The following is a 17,230-nucleotide window of genomic DNA, read 5'->3' as shown; positions in this document are numbered from 1 at the left end:
TGATCCTCACCTAAGACACATCCTGACTTGCATCTCAAATCATTTCCACCACCTAACTATCAAAGGATAATTAATGTGCAGTCACTGTCCGTACCTTACATCATTATCCAGCCGCATACGTCTCTATTAGGGCATATTTCCTTCATCATTACCTTTCTGTTCATGCAAATCTTATGAATCATGATACCATCAGCGGTTTTGGCAAATGTGTCTAACTGATGACTAATGATTAAAAATGTGTTTGGATACAGTAGTGCTGCTGCAGAACTCCCCATCACGTCAGCAATTCATAAATGGCGCTGATCGTTTTTTGGGCTGATTCAAATATGTGCGCCAGTCCGCTCTACGGATGGATATCACGATTTGTAGCAACTGTACATGTGTCGGCGTCTGCGTGTTCACCTTTGAGTGACTACGGGCTATACAGAGTTGTACGCATCTCAGCTCCACATGCGGCTTAGTGGGTGTAACTGGGCGGCATCTGATCATTTGTACATAAGATAAGTGTGCTGTGGGCGTCACAGGCGTGTGGATGGAATTGCGAGCTGTTGTAGAAATCATTATAGGTGCTATTATCATGTAGCACAACAGCATGCAATTATATGACCCAAAGTGGGTGCTATTATTAGGCAGCGTTAGGGACACCGGTACAGAGACGCCTTGACGCGGCCCGGTGTTTTATCATATCTTATGCAACAAGGATCTCTGACTTTCTATTATTATGTAGTATTCCAATCTTATTTCTGGCCATTTGCAGTGTGCTGGGGGAACATTTTTTTCTTTCTTATTCTTTTTTTCTAGTCTAGAGTAAACCCCTCCCTTTTCCAGCACCTGTGAAAGACTAATATTAAGTTGATCTGAACAACGACTATTTTACATAGAAACATAGAAGTTGACGGCAGATAAGAACCACTTGGCCCGTCTAGTCTGCCCCTTTTCATGTATCCTTTAGGCAACTTCAACCCTATTTGCTCCTTACGTCTCTCTTAAGAATACTCTTATGCCTATCCCAAGTGTGTTTAAATTGTTCCACCGTCTTAGCTTCACCACATCTGATGGGAGGCTATTCTACTTATCCATTACCCTTTCTGTGAAGTCATTTTTCCTCAAATTTCCTCTGAGCCTACCTCCCTCCAATGTCAGTGCATGTCCTCGTGTTCTTGTACATCTCTTTCTTTGAAGAATGCTTCCCTCATGTACCTTGTTAAAACCCTTTATATATTTGACCGTTTCTATCATGTCCCCCCTTTCCCTTCTCTGTTCCAAACTATACATATTAAGATCTTTTAGTCTTTCTGGGTAAGTTCTGTGGTGTAGGCCATGCACCATTTTAGTTGCCCTTCTTTGTACCATCTCTAATGTATTTATATCCTTCTGGAGATATGGCCTCCAGAACTGAACACAGTATACTAGATGAGGCCGTACCAATGACCTATACAGTGACATTATCACTTCTTTCTTTCTAGTACTGATTCCTCTCCCTATGCAACCAAGCATCTGACTTGCCTTCCTCATTGCTTTGGTGCATTGCTTGCCTGCCTTTAAGTCATTTTGTATTACTATTGTAGAACTAGAAATCCATGTGATTACAAATGGCCTCTTGCACTAAGGATATCACTGGTGCAAATGTGCACTGATAGACATGATAGCTACAGTAATTCCAGACGCGTATGTATAGGGGCAGTGCAGATGTGACCGATTTGTGCACAAGTCTGAATCAGCCATTTACCTTACCCATAGAACAGAGCTGGAAAACGTATGGTTCTGTAGTTGTTTTGCAACTACACAAGAGGAGGGAGCAGGGACTGAAGCTCTCATGGAGATCTCTGATCCCTGTGGAATGGTGGTGCTGCAGTTCGCACAGTCATCTCTGCAAAGCAGATAATGGATCAGAGTTTGGAGAAAGTAGAATGTGCTCTTCATGCCACCTGTCCGCATTGGGTTATCTGCTTTGTTAAGACTGTCCTGTGCACTGCACCTGTGCTTCTCCGCATACATCAGGTCTCTTTATGAGAGCTTCTGTCTCTGCTCTTTTTAACCTGTCAAAACATAATGGAGAAGAGACAGTTTAAAAAGGGACTTTTGCCGACACCCGCGAAGGCTGCAGATGCAGTGGGTGTTTTTATTTGGTCCAATGACCATTTATGTATTGTTAGTACTACTTAAAGTTATGATTTAAAGTTACTTTTTAAGCTGGAATGAGACTAAAGGTTTCTGTCTTGACACCCTCTTGAATTGCATTTAAAGTATGTGTACACTTTTACTTTTATATTCTACAAGCTTTAAAATAAATAAATCTGCATCATCAGTTTGATATGTTTTTTAATAACATACTATCTTGTACATTTATTTTATTTTTATAACAGATTAAGACGTGGTTACAGAACTATCCTTTTCTCCTTGGTCTCCACAAAAAAAAGAAAATTTCTCTATAATTAAATGCTGAATATATTACTTGTTCTTCTAGACTCGAAAATATCTAATTCAGAGGGGCTAATGGGATCATCAATTAATATAAAAAGAATTAATTGCATATTGTTGCAAGTGATTTAGAGACTCTAGATTTGTGCATCTCACATACACAGCTAGACACTTCAATTGCACATCCATTCCTCTTTAGCTGTACACTACATCAAGGCTCATTATAAACTACCAGTAATAAATATTGAAAAAAAGCTGAATATTACAATTCATCAATCATCCATCATTAGCCAGTGCTATAATTTGCTTTCATAAAGAGCATTTTAGTTCTGTCTAAAATATCTCTAAAATGTACCCATAACCTATACACTGAGAGTTAAGACATTTTGGAGGCTTAACCAATAGTCATGAAAATGCAGCTTATTTACTCGTTAGGAAGACAACAAAGAGGCACAAGGCACTAAAGGGTCTATGTACTAAGCCTTGGACAGAGATAAAGTACCAACCAATTAGCTCCTAACTGTCATTTTTCAAGCACAGCCTGTAAAGTGACAGCAGCTAGGAGCTGATTGGTTGGTAGTTTATCTCCATCTACTTTATCTCTTTCCAAGGCTTAGTACATAGACCCCTTAGTGATGTCACTTGCACCTACTAAATGAGTAACCTGAAAATTGGTTGAACCCACAAAATAGCTCCTCTACTGTATGTAGACATCGGGGCAGATGCAACTTTAATCACAGTATACCACTAACAAATATATATTACCTAGAAAAAAATATGACCTTTTTCTTAACATGCCTAGAAATATACAACTAAATATTACCTTTTGTATAACATGGCTTTTTGACATGGCCATCAGTGGACTTTGGCCTTCTTTCCTCCCCTGAGAGGTGTCTCATTGTATGATCCTCACAAAGTCTCATGCCGTCTCTCCTTGCAGCTTCCATGGCCATCTTATCCCTCATTGCCTTTGCTCTCTCACTTTCCAGCGCTATGGCTTTTTCTAGCAGAGACAGATTGCCTTTCGTCATATCGAAGACTTCTTCTGACCTGTCCGAGGTGATGGAGGTAGTGTCATCATCTCTTTCATTGCACTCATCCTCTCTTGCACAGCTAGAAAAAGTTCTCGATCTGGGACTCAACTGTTCTTCAAGTCTCATCAAGTTCATCATATCTGAATAGTTCCTGTCTGGCATTCGATCGGAATAGTCTTCGTCTGCCCTAGGCATTCTCATGATCATATTTTGCTGTTGACTTCTATCGTGAGAATTTGTTTCACTAAGTTTTCGTGCGAGGTCGAAACATTGGTTACGTAAGCATTCTAAACTGCTCAAGCACACCTCCTCATCGCTCTCCTCCACCATTTTCTCTGCATGCCCATTATTCATAGGCTTCCCTAAGGTCAGATAGTTCATATTTCTTGTATCTTCCTGGGATGCATTGTCAATATAATTCCTATCGTTGAGGTTATCGGAAAGCACTACACCATGTCCTTGTGCCAGCAGTTTGAGTGAATCCACCGTTTCCCGAACAACATCACTGTCCAAATCTAAACTTAGCTCCGTTTTCCGTCCCATGATCTCATTCTTGTCACTGTCATCTTCCAAGCTATTAGATGTATTGCTGTTCATTTCAGATTCCGTCCTGGCTCTGTACGCTGCATCCTCGGCTATTTTGCCAAGATTCAACAACGACTTGGCTACCAGTTCATCATAATTATCGTATTCATCGTTATTATTATCATCCTTTTCTGTGTCGTGCATTATTCGAGAACTGTGACAATCCATTGGGTGATGGTCTAAAAAGCGAACAGAGAAAAATAGCTAGAACACTAAGTGACAGTTGTGGTTGAATTAACAGAATTTACGCCTTTACAACATAACCCAGCATAAATTCTATAGTGACATGGGGGGGTCTATGTACTAAGCCTTGGGGAGAGATAAAGTGGATGGAGACAAAGTACCAACCAATCTGCTCCTAATGTGATTTTTCAAACACAGCCTGTAAAGTGACCGGAGCTGATTGGTTGGTACTTTATCTCTATCCACTTTATCTCTCTCCAAGGCTTTGTACATAGACCCCTTAGTACCTAGACACCAAAACGTCTGTTGGTCTTACAGACTAGATGTAGTAAAACCTTGGAGAGATATACAGTGGATGGATATAATGTACCAACCAATCAGCACCTAACTGTTATTTTTTAAACACAGCCTGTAAAGTGACAGTTAGGAGCTGATTGGTTGGTACTTTATCTCTCTCCACGTTATCTCTCTCCAAGGTACATAGACCCCATACTACTGTATTTGTGTTAGAAACACATTCACACTGCATTCCTACACAAGACTTATTTAAAGTCCCTAACATGTGACATCAATTTTGGCATTGGAGTGCATGACCTGTTTTCTCATAGGTAAATTTAGGTTGAGGGATAGATAAAGGTTTTCACATAGGTATGAAAAGTAAGTTAGAAGTTTAAAAAGATAAAAACAAAAACACAGCTCCGGTAATACTACTGTATACGTCGTGACCAGCAGGTGACAACAATGGAAAGAGAAATAGTGATTGATTAGGAAACCCCTGCAGATGCTGGTACCATCAGGGTAAAGGCCCCCATACATCAGAGATTGATTGCAGCAATCGTGCAATTTGCAATCGATTGTGTATAAAAATCTTTTCCTTTTTCAGTCGATTGCAGATTGCAGAATTTCCACAATCGATTGAAAAAGGGAAAGATTTTTATACACAATCGATTGCAAAGTGCACGATTGCTGCAATCAATCTCTGATGTATGGGGGCCTTAAGATGATTATTTATGGACTGTAAATTAAGTGAGCGGTTTTTACTATCACTGCTGAAAGGTGTAAATTTGCACTAAAGCTAAAACAATTAAGTAAATTTACTAAGTTGTGTATTTCAGCCCCAAATTTAAAGCCATAATCATATTAATAGCAAAACACAGCATGTTCTGCTTTTCTTATCATTGCAGCTTTACATTTAGCAATCTGACGTATGTAAATTTACCACAAACAAAGTTGGTTTTTTTTAAAGGTCTTTTACAAAAGCACAATTTCAGGTATATGCCATCATGCTCCTACTTTTGATCCAATGCATCGGCTTTTACAGAAAAGTGAGTGGATTTAGGAGCCAAATGGTTGCATGTGCATGGGAGCAACACTGTGCATTCTAAAGGGCACAGATTCTCAACGTCAATCCTCAGGACCCCAAACAGTGCATGTTTTCCAGGTCTCCTCATAGAATCACAAGTGAAATAATTAGCTCCACCTATGGACCTTTTAAACTGTCAATGAGTAATGAACACACCTGTGTATCTTCTAAGTGACCTGAAAATGTGACCTGTTTGGGGTCCTGAGGACCGAGTTTGGGAACCACTGCTATAGGGAACGGGAAAATGTAGTTTTGTTGTACAAGATTGTTTAATGGGAGGTGAGTGGTGGTGAAGAAAGATGGGTGTGAGGGAGCTGGGTATTCAGGAGATGCCAGAAATGGGAATTCAGCCTATACTGAACATTACTACTGTACATTACATTTACACCATCAAATGTCACCTTTATAGGAAAGCGCACTGCTAAGGTCATTAGACATTAGAGCAATGTCATATAAATATTCAAATATATGTATAATATTCACAGTTCTGATGTGTCCCCACTCTAATTATTCATTTAAAATATATAATGTAACATTGAATGAAACATAGATGAGGCTAAACTGAGCAATAGTTTAGGAGAAACCTGTAATTGTTGAAAATGAAGGTTGTAGACAGGTCCATGCAAAAACATATTTACTCTTGTACCTAGACTTGTACCTATGACTCTATGTAAATAATTAGGTGCATTTGTACTGTGTTATCCCACTTGTTTTACATTTTTGTAAGTGACCATAACTGACTACTAAAGGTCAGTTACATTACATTACATCAGCGACAGATTGCTGCGATGTTGCAATCCTGCAACCCGGCATCGCAGGATCGGTGAAATCTAACATGTTGGATTTCACACATTTGCCCATCGTGATCAAAATATGATCCTAATTGGCACATCGGTGAAATTTAACATGGTGGATTTGACCAATCCTGTGACAGATTGCGGAACAACGATGGCCACCGGTCGGCACTTTCGACCAGCGACTCAGCGTTTCCGTTCCGATCGCAGGAACGCGCAATCCGTCAGCAGATGCATGGGGGTCTTAACTTGTACCAGGTATATAAATGGTAATTGCTGATTGGTTGTTTTGATTTTATTACATATTTGCACCTTTGAGGAATGTTAGTAAGTAACCCTCGCTAAGGTGTATAATTACTATTGGGCAATTTGTCAAAGCCATTGATGATCCAAGATTGAAAGCGGGAACAGAATTCAATGGTAAACCAGACTGGTTTAGCATTTTTTTCTGTTGGCACTTTGAAATTATTGATCAAAGCCATGAATCATCAGCGGCTTTGACAAACTGCCCAATAGTAAATATACCACCATTTAGTGTTATTACATGATTTTGTTAGATGTAGGTGTGTTTTTTTTTAAGAGCGGGGGGGGGGGGGGCTGTGGCCCTGATTCAGAGCCGCTTGCAAAAAGTGCTCGCTCGCTCTGAATCAGGGCGGGCGCTTGTTTTTCATGTTGCGGCCTCCTGGCCGCTCGCATAGTTGTGGGTGACCACCCACAGCCTATGCGAGCGGCCAGGTGATGGTTGCAATGGTCAAGACCATCGCGACTATCGGGCTTGCGACGAGACCCTTACGGTAGGGTCTCGTGGCCGCAAGCTCCAGTGAGCTTCCGGCTCTAATAGAGCAGGATGTCCATCTACTGACATCACTCGTGATGTCAGTAGGACCACCCACAAACGGCAGGCGTTTCTGCAGGAACGCCTCCGTTTGCCCAGCCACCCCCTCTCCCCGCCTTCCAAACGGGGCGAGCTGTCGATCAACATTGACAGCCGCCCCTTTTGGATACGAGTGCCAGAGCGAGTGCTTTTTGCGCTCGCTCCGGGGCTCGCGCACGCGCAGTGCGCATGCTGCGCATGCGCACTTCCTAACAATCAACCAGCTTGCGAGCGCATAGTGCTTGCGAGTGGGTCTGAATCAGGCCCTGTGTCAAACACAGTGCAGTGGAGCCCCTTCCATACCTGATGCCAGTGGTGCCATCTTTCTAACAATGTGTTCAGTAATATAGCCCATGCGCATCCTAGGAAAGACTCTAGCACAGTGGCAGTGTATTTCCCTTCTCCTATGTCAGCACCATCCTTCTAACTAAATTGCTTTAAGATGTAGCTGCCAGGAACAAGTATAGGGGATGGCCACCTTGACTTATGGGCCCATGTACGCCCACACACTCAGTACCCATTACAGAGACACCACTTGCTAGATACGGTATATGCCATGTATAAGCGCAGGGCATTCCATAACTATTACATAACTCTCTCTGCACCTATGTACTGTCTACCCTGTCTGTTAATAGAATTTGAGAAATTCGGCACAGGGCACAAATGCTATAAACAATTGAAGAGGAAATAACAGAATAATGTAATATAACTGCAACCAGCATTTACAGCATATATTTGGGGCCTGATAAACTAATGAGTATCATTGTGCAAATCTTGTTCAGCTTCAGTGCAGCTCCAAGGATTTACAGATGTAGCAAGCCTCAAATTGACACTTAGCGCATCACAATTCCACCACATTGCACAGTTCATGTGTTAGTATTTTGCATTACTGTAATGTAACGTCCTCAAGTCCATAATACTGTACATCGCAAAAGTAATTTATAAGATGTCACACTGCTCTGTGGCGTTGCTAATTTATTATTCACAGTCCTTAAAGATGTGCTATAAAGTTTAAATTGTGCTTAAAATACATGCAATCATCACACAGTGCAGTTATCATTACATGAATAGAAAGGAGATCATGACCCAAGAAAAAATATTTATCTTTATTACCATTTATTTTATTTGTTGATTTATTTATCTGTTTTAATACAGATTTAACAGTGTACTGTGTTATCAGGTTGTGATCAGGACTTTTATTGTATTGTAATCTACAGTTGTGCACTGGAAAACCCAGGTATGGGAAAACTATGAAATAAAACATAAAAAAATAAATAGATTTTAGCTCCCCTCCTTCCCCCCAATAAATATATAACCAGCACCAGTGCTAGATAGGTTAGGTTCTTTATGGTGCAGAATTTAGGACGAGCTATAGTCTCTATGCCCTCTAGAAGGGCATAGAGGGCCTAATTCGCTAAGAAGCGTTCGGCTGTTGCTGCCCATGGTTCGGATTCTGCGCATGCTTCGCAGTGCACGAGCCAGTCCTTGCGATCGGGAATCGTGCGCTCATAGCACAAAGACTGAGCGCTACTTTGAGTGACAGATAGTGCCGTTTGTGGGTGGCAACAGGGGAAGGTGCTTGTGAACAGGGGAGTGGTGATGCGAATGCAGGCGTGTCTGGGCGTCAAAATGGCGTTTAAAGGGCGTGCATAATTAGCAGGCAGCATCATAGTACACGTCACCTGGCTGGTTTATACACTGAAGTGCTTGCAGTGCTTGTGGTAGGGTAAAGGCAACCTCAAGCGCTGCGAATGCTCCCGATGGTAACTGATGTACTGATGGTTGCATACACTTCCTGGAGATGACGTGCACAAGTGGGCGTCTTAAGACATTCTGGTGGGCGTCTGCATACACAACGCGATCGCATGCCAAGACATAGTGGGCATGCTTATGCCTTGCCGAGCGATCACCTGCCTTGACGTTACTTAGCCGAATTTGCATACGCTCCGCATCTAGTGAAGGGGTCTGAATCAGGCCCAGAGTCCCTACCACCTAGTACAGAGTTGAAAAGTTGAAATGTGATACCATATCACTTAAAGTGCATACACACACAACGATTTTTGAACGATTATCGATAACTATATTGTTTATCGTTCAATCGTTGAAAAAATCGTTCACTTTCTGAGTCAAAACGATGAATGATAATCGTTCATGCGCGCTCACGTTTGTAGTTTGTAGTTCAGTCAGACTGACCAACTCACGATTTTCAGTAAGGGAATATGCAAAAATCGTTTGTAGTTCCAAAAAATCGTTCATTACATTTAGTAAAAGAACGAATTTCGTAAACAATTTTAGTTCATTTTCCCCTTGAAAAAATGAACGAAAATCATTTACTAAAATCGTTCATTTACTAAATCGTTGTGTGTGTGTGCAGCTTTAGTATTTTTCTCTTTGTCCACCTGCCCACTTCCGTAACTAATGCCAATTTTGTTTTCTACATGTTTGAGCTTAATAAAATTTCAATTCAAATGATTGAATGGGGAACTCCATAATAATGTAATACTTATAATTACTACCATACTGGATATTCCATCTTAAATAAATTTTTTTTGTAATCTTTACTTTCTAGGTATATTCCAGAAACCTGTGAAATGATTTGTAATATCATTGTGGATTAGGTAAAGAAAGTAAATTATTCACTTACACATAGTATGTATGAAGCTATTCAACATTAATTGCTAGGTATTGTACTATGCCCATTGCAAGCTTAAATTTCCTTAGTGTACATGTGTCTTGACTTCTCATGCTTCCAGTAATTACAGTCATCTCCTCCTTTGTTTTGTGCAGGTGACAATCTTACCAAGTAGCAATAAATTGACACAGGAGTCAGAAAAACATGTATAGAAACTGAGATTTATTATATTTAAGTCAGTACACACTGCACAGCAAAAAGCCTTTGATAACGCAATTGTAATACAGTTTTCACATTCCTGTAGCTAGACCATTTCACTCGATTGCTAGTAAATATATGTACTAGTCAATTTATCAAATTATTGCAACTCTTTTAGTTGAGCAGTTGTACTAAAAAGTTTTAGTCACTGCCAGCAGCTCTTGTTTATTTTTTAAGCTTTGCCGCCTTCCAAATATGGTTTTATAATGCTCAGATTAGTTCAAAAATGTTAAGATCGGGTGACCTGTAAAATAAATGGAAAAACAACAGTTATTTTGGCATAGTAACACAGGCATTTCTAGTGTTTTATACTGTTCGACTGTAATAATATGTTGAATACCAACTTACTCAGAGGATTTGCGAATCCAGTTAATTGTTGTTCTCCTGTTAGGAAGTTGCAGAGATGCTGCGTTTTGGGTCATTGTCTTGAAAAAGATGGTAATGTGATTTCCATGTTTTCTGGATGCTTGAGAAAAGGATTTTACACATAATCTGTTTTTGGAAAAAACTGCTTATCCATAATGCCTAGAGAAGTCAAACGCTCCAAATGTACAAATGTTTTCAATACAAACAATTAGAAATTGACATTCTGCAGTGGGGACTGTCAATTCTTAATTGGCCGTTACCTGTGTTTTTTCTGAGTCGGGTGGATTTCTCTGCATGGGCGCAAATGGCCGGTTTTTGCATGCAGCTCATACGAAGAAGTGAATTATGCATTTTTGTATGCCGATCCTATTTTGAGTTGGATGCAAAATGGTCTGAAACTGGGCAGATACTGTTATGTGGAAGTGTCACGAGAGAGTCGTGGGTGCGTAGCTACAGCTTAGGAGCATATTCAATAGGCTACGAGAAAAGCCAAAAACCTGCATCTGCGAGGTACTTCCAGCAGGTGCGGGTATTTTGCTATTCTATTAGGTGCGTGGTTTTTTAAAAACACGCGCCGGGAGGTTTTTTTTGCGCACCTCCTGAGCAAGCGTGATTTTTCCAGAAATCAATGTTCTTAGGAAAAATCACGTGTACTTGCTCTGACTAACCCCCCCCCTCCCCAAAGGACTAATTAAGCAATTGGAAGTATCCAATTCGCTTAATTAGTCCTTAATTACTCACCTTCCGAATCGCTGTCTTCTCATCTTCTTCTGCATCCAGCGGCGGGAGCCGGCTCTTCTGCAGCAGCGGTGAGTATGTCAGTGTGTGTGCTGTATGTAAGTGTGTATGAGTGACTGTGTGGTGTGTGTGTGTATGAGTGCATGTGTGTGGCCCCCCCGGAATGGGCGCGGGCAGCCCTTGCTCCTCCCATCAGCCCCCGGGACTCCCAGCAGCCCCCTCTCCAGTAAGAAGAGAGAGGGGAGGCCGCCGGGAGCCGCGGAGACCCGTACAGGTAAGTGATTTTTTTTTTTTAATTTACACGGCGCGTGGTTTTCAGTGATGAAAACCCCGCGCCCACTGTTTTTTTAATTGAATCCCGCGGGTATCAGGAGCACGCATACCCACGGGATTTTGAAATTGGCCGCGAGGGCGCGCAAGGTTTTTTCCTCGCAAAACCTTGCGGCCAATTGAATATACCACTTAGTGTGATGCTGAGTCTGGAGCATGGTGAGGAGAAGCCTGTTGTTGATGGATCTCTTGCACCTACAGTGGCATGAGGCTGGTGTACGTTCTGATACAAATCATGATGGCCGAGGTGGTTGTCATAAAGTCAGTGGGCGTCACAGCTTCTCACTTGCAGATACACAGACCCTAGGGCCTGATTCATTATGGATCGCTATTACACACGCAGGTCTCCTGCGAAAATATGCTAATGAATGCAATCGCAAAGCTGAGCACAGCCAGCATAGAGACGCCCCTGAGTGCTCTCTCACATCTGTAATACCTTGCAGTCCTGCGTATACATGAGGAACATCGGCCCCTCATGCAAAATTACAACAGGTCTGACCTTACTCTGACCTCGTTCACGATCACAATGCTAACTCACACACGCACAGTACGCACCATCGGCTGATCTGCATAAGCTGTTGCAGTTGTGATCCGTAATGAGTCTGGCCCATAATCTACTAGATGCTTAGGATTAGCAATTTAGTCATAAAAGTAATTGGTATAAAGTCGGGTGTGATACAAGGCATGCCACGGTTACCGGTATCAGACCACTATCTTTTGCCATTTTACCTAGATTGTGTCAAGGAGTTGGTGTAAAGTTGTGTGTGACACCAGGCATGCCACGGTTACCGGTATCAAACCACTATCTTTTGCCATTTTACCTAGATTGTGTGAAGGAATTGGTGTAAAGTTGTGTGTGACACAAGGCATGCCACGGTTACCGGTATCAGACCACTATCTTTTGCCATTTTACCTAGATTGTGTAAAGGAATTGGTGTAAAGTTGTGTGTGACACAAGGCATGCCACGGTTACCGGTATCAGACCACTATCTTTTGCCATTTTACCTAGATTGTGTGAAGGAATTGGTGTAAAGTCGTGTGTGACACCAGGCATGCCACAGTTACCGGTATCAAACCACTATCTTTTGCCATTTTACCTAGATTGTGTAAAGGAATTGGTGTAAAGTCGTGTGTGACACCAGGCATGCCACGGTTACTGGTATCCGGCCACTATCTTTTGCCATTTTACCTAGATTGTGTAAAGGAGTTGGTGTAAAGTTGTGTGTGACACCAGGCATGCCACGGTTACCGGTATCAGACCACTATCTTTTGCCATTTTGCCTAGATTGTATAAAGGAGTTGGTGTAAAGTCGTGTGTGACACCAGGCATGGCATGGTTACCGGTATCAGACCACTATCTTTTGTCATTTTACCTTGATTGTGTGAAGGAATTGGTGTAAAGTTGTGTGTGACACAAGGCATGCCACGGTTACCGGTATCAAACCACTATCTTTTGCCATTTTACCTAGATTGTGTAAAGGAATTGGTGTAAAGTCGTGTGTGACACAAGGCATGCCACGGTTACCGGTATCAGACCACTATCTTTTGCCATTTTACCTAGATTGTGTAAAGGAGTTGGTGTAAAGTTGTGTGTGACACCAGGCATGGCATGGTTACCGGTATCAGACCACTATCTTTTGTCATTTTACCTTGATTGTGTGAAGGAATTGGTGTAAAGTCGCATAACAAGATGCATATTTTAAGAAAAGTCACATGATGCGGCTAAGTCGTAACGTTCATGTTGCGCAAAACGTGCTTTTTAACGCAATTTGAGGATAGATGTACTGTATGTGGACACATCTGTAAGTGCTCCAAAGATCTCTGTAAGGCCAATAAATTGTAGTAATCTCTAGAGAAACTAGTAATGAACAGATTGGGGCTGGGACAGGCTGAAGCCAGTTCAGCAGTATTTGAGTTTACACACATCTGAGGTAATTATCATAGTTTTTTTTTAATTGCAAACTGCAAACACAGTGGTGTTTACAGTTTCATTTGAAACAAATGTTATATTTTTTAATAATATTATTTAAAAATAAAAACACTGGTTTTCACATGAACAACAAACGTGATCCTTGAGCAGTGAATCTTAAATTCGATGGACAAACTTCAGAAAAGAACGCAAAGTGAGAGGGGCGACAGCAAGATGCACATTTTGAACTGCGAGTATGTCTAGATATGGATATATGTTTACCAGTCAATATATATCAGTACTGCTCTCGCTTAACTATGTATTAAAACTGTAGAGTAGACACTGGACAAAATGTAAAGAGGTCAAGAGGAAAGGTTTTGCTAACATTTTATTATATTACAATTAACTTCCAAGTACCTGTTGGTAATAATAAGGTTCTTTTGCAGGTGGGAAAGCATATAGATAAATAATATATTTTATTTCTGTAAGAATTTACTCTTTTTATTTTCAATACACACATTCAAAATATATTTTATACATAACTGTTCATTGTTATGCTAATACAAAATAGTCTTGTAAAAGTCACGGTACAATTACATTAGTCTTGTTGTTGTTGTTTTTATTAGCAGATGCTTATATATAGTAGCACGAGCATATTACTTTGCGCTTTACAATAGGGAACAAAATAGTGATAAAGCAAGACTAGGCAAAACAGACAAGGAGGGCCCTGCTCGAATGCTTACAATCTATAGGGAAATAGGCATTGCTACACAAAGATAGGTGCTACCTATTGGATATTGGCACAGCTAGATTGCAGAGGTTCTTTGGTAGGGTGTATTATCCAGTCACACAGGAATGTTGGCCGAGGGTCAGGAGGAAGTAAAAGTGAAGGAAGAGAAAGTATATAAAGTTATGTTTGGACTGTATAAAGGGGCTGTAATTGCATAGGCTAGCTTATGGAGTTTATGTGGGTGATTCTGGAATGTAATAAGTTGTCTAAAGAGGTAAGGTTTCAGGGAACGCTTGAAGTTTTGGAGACTAGAGGAAAGTCTTATTGTGCATGGGAGGGCATTCCACACAGTGGGTGCAGCCCAAAAAAAGTCATGTAATCGTGAATGGGAGCATGTAATAAGTGTGGATGAGATATACGTAGATTTTGTGCAGAATGGAGAGGTCGAGCTGGGAGATATTTTGAGATAAGTGAAAACATATATGTTGGTGTGGTTTGGTTACTAGCCTTATGTGTAAGTAAAATTATTTTGTTTGTATTGAATTCAGCAATATACAGGTGGGTTGACAGAGCAGAGCAACAGGCGATGAATGTTTAGCGAGGGAGATCAACCTCGCAGCTGCATTCAAAATGGATTGTAGTGGTGAGAGTAAGTTTTGGGGAAGACAGTTACACATTGTAGTAGACATTACATAGGGGATGTAGTCAGGAAGCCTGCGATCGAAATGCCGACCACCGGCTTCCCAAAAGTGAAAGCCTGGCATGGGACTAATGATAGGCATCTAAATAACGACGCCTATCATTAGCCCCATGCCGAAATCCAGATGCCAGGCATATGGAACGTAGGTAAGCCAGGCATTGGGAGCTGTTAGCCATGGGGGAGCGGGATGGTTAGGTTTAGAGTTTCCAGGGGGGACTTAGGGATAGGCACCTCCTAGGGAAGGTTAGGCTAGGGGAAGGGGGGGTTACCATCAGGCATCTCCGGGGGGAGGTTAGGGTAGGCACCCCCTGGGAGGGTTAGGTTTAGGGTGCGGGGAGGGGGGTTAGGTTTAGGCACTCCTGGGAGGAGGTAAGGCTTAGGCACTAGAAGTGAGGTTAGGATTAGGCACCATTAAGGGAGAGTTATGGGGGGTAGAGGGGTAGAGATAGGGTTAATACTTACTCTGTCGGGATCTCCATCTGCAGGCCTTCCGACCTCAGTATTTCATCCGCCGGGCTTAGGTCTGGCTGTATAACATACCGATTCCATTACATATATATATATATTAGGTATTCAGTGTAGTATAAGAAAGTCCTGACAAGCAAATGTATTAAAACACACATACAAATGACCATGAATCAAGAAAAACCCTTTCGTATAGGTGCTAATGATTGATTATATTAGTAAGTGAAGTACCGGTCATGCAGCTGTGGGGAGTTGTATCAAGACTCCCAATGGAGTTTACAAGGAACTGAAAAAAATATGTATGATGTTCACAGCGCAGAAACTCAGTACCCTCAAAATCAAGTAATAAAAGATGAATTTAATGTTTAGCATAAAATATGACATGAATGCACATTATAAATTCAATGCAATATAAAAGCAGGAGCATAATAAAATTAAACCAATAACAGTGCTGAAATAGCTAGTTGAACTAGCATGCATGAAAGAATATATTGGCAATGGGTATATTCTGGGTAAGATGGAGTGTACAACTTCTGCCCTCCACAGGAGGTCTCCTATATTGCTTATCCTAAAATGGCAATTAATCCCAATGGCATGCAAATGAGCCAAGTGCACTGATGTTTTAAAGCTGGAAGTCAGTGAAGGTGAGTGCTGAATGAAAAAGGCTCTCACCTAAACGCAAAGTGATTCAGTGTCCAGCAGCGTAGCCTGTGTGTCCAGGTGCGACAGTGAGTCAAGTGGCGTGTGTCTCCAGCTAACCGGCCAGTGCACGGAAGCGAGTCACATCAGCGTGGTCTGTAGGGTCCAGGTGCGGCAGTAGGTCAAGCCACATATGTCTCCACCTACCCGGCAGCACGGAAGCGAGTCACAACCTGTCAGGATGAGCTGGTCAAGGAGTGCAGCAGTGGAAGTCCCAATCTGTCCAGATGGGCAATGAAAATCCTGGCTGGGGGCAATGTAGGGCCGATGATAGCAGCCGTCAGCACTGATAGTGGTAATCCTCCTGCATATAAGTGATAGCGGCAGTATTTAATGCGTTTCCCCATGGCTCCTCCCACGGCTTTGTCAGAGGCACATGCAGCTTGTTCCAAACATCTGATTTTAAATAAGGCTGCTAATCAAGCTAATTTGTAGCCGCTGTGATCAATAAGTCCATTTGTATCCAAATGCAATGAATTGAAAGTATATTTAAATACAGTAAAATACATTGAAATACATTGGGATACATTGTTTACAAAGAAGGAAATCTATTAGAGGAAGATATGGCTGAACATAATTAATAAATATTCTAATGTGAAGATGAACGAATTAACTGAATTTATATATTCAGATATTCAGATAAATCTTCAATTGTTGAAAATAACAATTGTGAAATTCGACTAGTTGCATAAAATAAACGAACTAAGGCCCTGATTCAGAGCAGGATGCTCTTTCAGAGCGCTCACTCTGAATCAGGGCGTTTTTTTTTTTGGAGCCAGCCTCCTGGCCGCTCGCATAGCTGTGGGTGACCACCCACAGCTTTTGCGAGCGGCCAGGTGATGGTCGCGATGGTCACTACCATCGCGACCATCGGGCTTGCGACGAGACCCTTATGGTAGGATCTCGTTTCCGCAAGCCCCAGTGAGCTTCCTGCTCTAAGAGAGCAGGAAGCTCAACTACTGACATCACGAGTGATGTGAGTAGGGCCGCCCTCAAATGGCAGGTGTTCTTTCAGGAATGCCTCCATTTGGCCAGCCACCCCCCTCCCCACCTACAAAATGGGGCGAGATGTCGATCAACATCAACAGCCGCCCCGTTTTGTTGCCAGCCCCGGAACAAGAGATATCTCGCTCACTCAGGGGCTCACGC

At 41.7% G+C, this 17,230-nt stretch overlaps 1 protein-coding gene across 1 annotated transcript in view; it reads right to left on the bottom strand.

Annotated features, from left to right (window-relative positions):
- Window positions 1–17,230, bottom strand: part of MYT1L (myelin transcription factor 1 like) — a gene marked incomplete at its 5' end in the record, with an annotated part of 174,126 nt that overhangs the window by 103,538 nt on the left and 53,358 nt on the right. Inside the window, one exon of the mRNA XM_088448855.1 lies at window positions 3,245–4,219. Coding sequence (XP_088304981.1) covers window positions 3,245–4,219 — 975 coding nt within the window. The remainder of the gene's footprint in view (window positions 1–3,244; window positions 4,220–17,230) is intronic.

Source organism: Taudactylus pleione, unplaced genomic scaffold (assembly GCF_031769625.1).
Source record: "Taudactylus pleione unplaced genomic scaffold, aTauple2 ptg000468l, whole genome shotgun sequence".
NCBI classification, from domain to species: Eukaryota; Metazoa; Chordata; class Amphibia; order Anura; family Myobatrachidae; genus Taudactylus; species Taudactylus pleione.
Note: the sequence above shows the minus strand (reverse complement) of the source record. Positions and strands in the feature narration are given on the sequence as shown.